This window comes from Formica exsecta, unplaced genomic scaffold (assembly GCF_003651465.1).
Source record: "Formica exsecta isolate Colony F162 unplaced genomic scaffold, ASM365146v1 scaffold423, whole genome shotgun sequence".
NCBI lineage: Eukaryota > Metazoa > Arthropoda > Insecta > Hymenoptera > Formicidae > Formica > Formica exsecta.
The window spans coordinates 404,528-409,070 of record NW_021851472.1 but is presented as its reverse complement, the minus strand read 5'-3'; the positions used below and the strand labels follow the sequence as shown (position 1 = coordinate 409,070).

At 34.7% G+C, this 4,543-nt stretch overlaps 1 protein-coding gene across 1 annotated transcript in view; it reads right to left on the bottom strand.

Moving 5' to 3' along the window:
* Positions 1-4,543, bottom strand: part of LOC115240265 (probable G-protein coupled receptor 158) — a 115,253-nt gene that overhangs the window by 7,058 nt on the left and 103,652 nt on the right. Inside the window, exon 9 of the mRNA XM_029815322.1 lies at positions 2,237-2,375. Coding sequence (XP_029671182.1) covers positions 2,237-2,375 — 139 coding nt within the window. The remainder of the gene's footprint in view (positions 1-2,236; positions 2,376-4,543) is intronic.

Sequence of the window (4,543 nt, the reverse complement as noted above, 5' to 3'; positions counted from 1 at the left end):
GCTTTTAAAAAAAAAAAAAAAAAAAAAATCAGCTTTGATTTAATGCATACTATTATTGACATTACACGGTTAAATTAATTATATCTTATTATTATTATTAATTATATATTTACAAGAGAATTACAAGAGTTTCAATATTTTCAATTCAACAATTCTTATAATTTGACTTTATTATTGTATCTTCAAAATCTAATAAAGAGGGAGGAAAGGGGGTTGAATTCTTTTAAATTCTTTGGACGCACTCGTACTTTTAAAAGTATGTTTGTAATGATGTTTAAGTTCTCCGAAAGTGACATATCCAACTTTCGAATGCAGTTCTTTACAGTTCCCCGTATATAGACTCTGTAATAACTCTCTTCGAAGGAGAGGAGAATCTGGAGATATTGCACGTCGCATCCTTCCCTTCATCTGGAAAGAGATATCAGAATTTACGTGTGTGTTTGCGCACTCGCGTGGGCTTGTGTGACCTCTATTCGGTATCGCGCTCCGAACACTCGTCAAAGGGTTGCATTGTGATATCGGTGCAGCTTCACGAATTCCGCCGCCGACCTCTCTGGAATTACCATGCTACGCTCACGCGTCGACGACGATCGCTCGCTCGCGTATCAATATCAGACTCCGTCCAAAGCCCAGGATATTAAGCCACCTTTGTCCCCCTCCCCCCTCTCCCCGCTCCCTCTCCCTTTTCCACTCATCGGCGAGCATCAATCCGCTCCGGTAACGCAACCACCCTCCTTCCTCTCCCTTCGAGGAAAATCCAGAGAATTTCTCCTGTTCGCCCACCCCGTTCGTATATGTACGTTTGCGACGGAGCTTATCGCCGTCGTCGCGTTCCCGCAAGCGAGGAATGATAATCAAATCGCGCGAACTAACCAGAGAACTCTCGGGCCGTTGGAGAACGACGGAAGGAGAGACGTGCGCGACGATCCGCAAACTCCGCGAGCGCGGAGCAATCTCCGCACAGTTGTTGACATCTTGCGCGAGGAGATATAGGGGAAATTTCGGAAAATTAATGTGAATGCATTTTGCGAAGCGACGAATGTTCCATTGGCGCGAAAATCGGCAAACTGCAACTTGTCCTTCTCTTCCCATTCCTATCTGAATGCAATTTCTGGAAGATATTCGTAAAAAAAAAGATAAAAATATATATTATAATCCTGCAATCTATAAAATTAAAAATTAGTCTCTTGTAATTCGTTGAATTTATTTTTCTAGATGAACTAGAGATAAAGAGAATTGACAAGGTAATTAATTCGAAACTCGATCTATAATCCTTGCAATCACAAATTAATTGTATACAATTTTTTTTTTAAATTTCTTTTTCCTCTTTCTCTCACGGATTTTTTTTATAGTACAAAAAACGCTGCAAATCGACACGTATACGTATGGCGACAGCCCTTTGACATTTCCGGTCCCCGAGGGAGAGAAGTTCGATATCTCCGTTGTTATATTATGTCAGACCGTACATTGGCAGAGAACACACGAGTTTAATGTGACACAGCGTTGAAATGTCCAATCCCCTGCGATATATTGTTAGAATCTACTGTCAAAATATTGGTACGCTATTGTAGCATTTTACTTGGCGGATTTAAGCGGTTACAATATAACAAATCTACTATCAGAACCATTCATCGGTTTCTATATATGCCGCCGTCACACATTCTGTGTCAGCAGATTTTTATTTTTGTTTTCAATTTTTTTGCCGCAAAATTCTGTCGATATCGTTGAACACGATGATAAACCCTTGTACCAAATTCGTATCGCTTCTCCATTGACGGCGCGAAGCTTGTACAACAGATGCCTCGCAAAATCTGCTCTCAACAAGCTACCTGCAATTGAAACAAACGTGAGAAACAGAAGACATTTTCAAAATTAAATATAGAGCTAAATATACTTTTTTAATATTAATAATTAACAATTTACATTTAAAATAAGAATCAATTTAAATAAATTTATATTATGCATTCCAGAGTTAAACTCTCTTGAAATGTATATATTTTAAAGAATTCTATTTAATTCTATTTTTAAATCAACTTTATTTTGCATGTTGTGCTTTCAAGCGCGCTTGCAAACTCAAATAATTAAAAAAATAATTAAAATATATAATATTATTATCTTTTAATATTCAGAAAAACGGGCTCGGGAATAATTTCGTCTTATAAACGTTTATCGAAAGAGAGTGATCGGTGATCATTTTAAATAATCGGTGGTATAAAAAGGCGATCTTATAACTTACATTGAAACGTTGAGGAAGACTGATAGTAGAAATTCGTTGTAAATGGCCATTGAAATGAATCGACTCTCGTTAAACTCCGAGGGAGTTTTTCTTACTACGATGCACAGGCGGATGCCCCACACGAGGAACATCACCTCGACTGAAATCACGTGAAATTCCAAGTCGCATTAGTCTCACAACGGTAAACCTTCCGTGTTTTATCCGAAAAAGTCTTCGCAGAGCCGTAGCTAGGCGTTATTTGCACCCAGTGGCTGGAATTTCAATTTCCGTCCTCGGTTTACCAACTTATATACGCATATATGTAAAAGTCAAAGTGAGAACGCCGTTTCACGATACGCTCTAGTTACGACTCCGTATAAATCAAAGGATCCAAGAATTCACAATGAGATCTGAATCGCGTGGAAGAATCCTTAAACGTTTAAATCTCACGCGCATTTTCGTCTCATGTATAATTAAGGATGATATGTATCATTTGTCAAAATATTGATAAAAGCATAAAAATTTCGTAAACTGTTCTACTATTTCTTCTGAGTATCTGTGCAAAATCTGAGCACAATTCTTTTAACGGTTTAGAAATTATTTAAATTTAAAGTTAGTATTGATTCTTATGGAAAATCACGTATTGTAGCACTAATTAACAAATTTGACAAGGAAAAAACATTGCCAACAAAATAAAAATGTTCACATATATTAAGAAAACTCTAATAAATATTTGTGCTTGAAAAACTTGATTTAGTTCCACTTACTCATTTAAAAGTTATTTACTAAAAATTGTAGAAAAATATTATCTTTCTCTCTCTCTCTCTTTCTGCAAATTACTCGATTTTCTTTGTTTCTTGCAGTTGATTTTAGAAGGTATTCACGATCAAAAGTTTTTGTCATAAATTAGGAAAAATATTATCTACAACTATTTTCTTTTACGAAGACGTTAAAAACCGTATTATTTTGTGATACTTTAACTCTTTTTATAATCCAGATTTATTTATTTGATTTTTCAAATAATATAAATGTAAGAAATATGTTGTTTTTTTAATTTTGACAGTTTTTTGTTACTATTGTACAAAACATCCTGAAAATCTTCTCATCAAATTACGTGCGAAAAACAAAATGCTAATAATCGGAGTATCATGTATTTACGTCATTTTTGCGAACCGTTTATCTTTGGAGATTATACACGATCAGAAGAAACGCGTATACATGACAGGAAGAGTCCTGTTGTCTGACAAGATAAGCGTGAATTAAACGTAACCCGAGAGCGTTTCTCTTCGCAAGCCGGTACATAAATTACCCATCTTGAGTGTTAAAATTGCCATTTGACCATCTGCAGTAACACTAGATCAATACGGCTCATATGCCGCGGCACAACGCCTTCGGCATATGTATTTTACATATTTCCATATATATCGTGAACCTCCATTAATACGTCATGATACTTCATAATGCCGTATTAACCGTGAACGCATGCATAACAATGTGATACACGCGCTCGATTGTTCTCTCTAATTTAATATAAATTGATCTGATGTACTCCGCCGCAGACAACCACGAGAAATTTCCCGTCCGAAAGATGGGCGTTACATACAGGGTGAGGAAAAAGTCCCGGACCCTTGAAATATCTCGGAAGGAGTGAGGTGTAGAAAAAAATTTTTCGGACAAAAGTTGTATGGTTTCGAGAGGGCCACATGATAACAATATGGACTTGACCTTGAGTGACCTTTTTAAGATGAGGTCAATGTGATCGATGTTTTCTTAAACGGAACATACCATTTTTTATTGCATATTCTTGTAGCTTATCTCGAGAGCTTTTCAAAACACTATAATAAAGTATTTTTTCATTAAGTACTTTTTGAGTTATTTTATATCTTAATCAGACATATTTTGATATAAAAAATAAAATATCTCGTAAAATATTTAGTTTCCGATAATCTTACCGTAATACTTTTATGTAAAGAATAATGAGACGAATCAATTAGTAAAAAAAACTAATTATTTTTAAGAAAAAGTATGTAATTATTAACAATGTATTTTTTTAAACAATTATTTGTCTTTTTCTTTCCACTAATTAATTTGTCTCATTATTCTGTACATAAAAATGTTACGGTAAGATTATCGAAAACTAAAAATTTTACGAGATATTTAAATTTTTATATCAAAATATGTCAGAATAAAATATAAAATAACTCAAAAAGTACTCAATGAAAAAATACTTTATTATAGTGTTTTGAAAAGCTTTCGAGATAAGCTACAAGAATATGCAATAAAAAATGGGGGGTTCCATTTAAGAAAATATCGATCACATTGACTTGG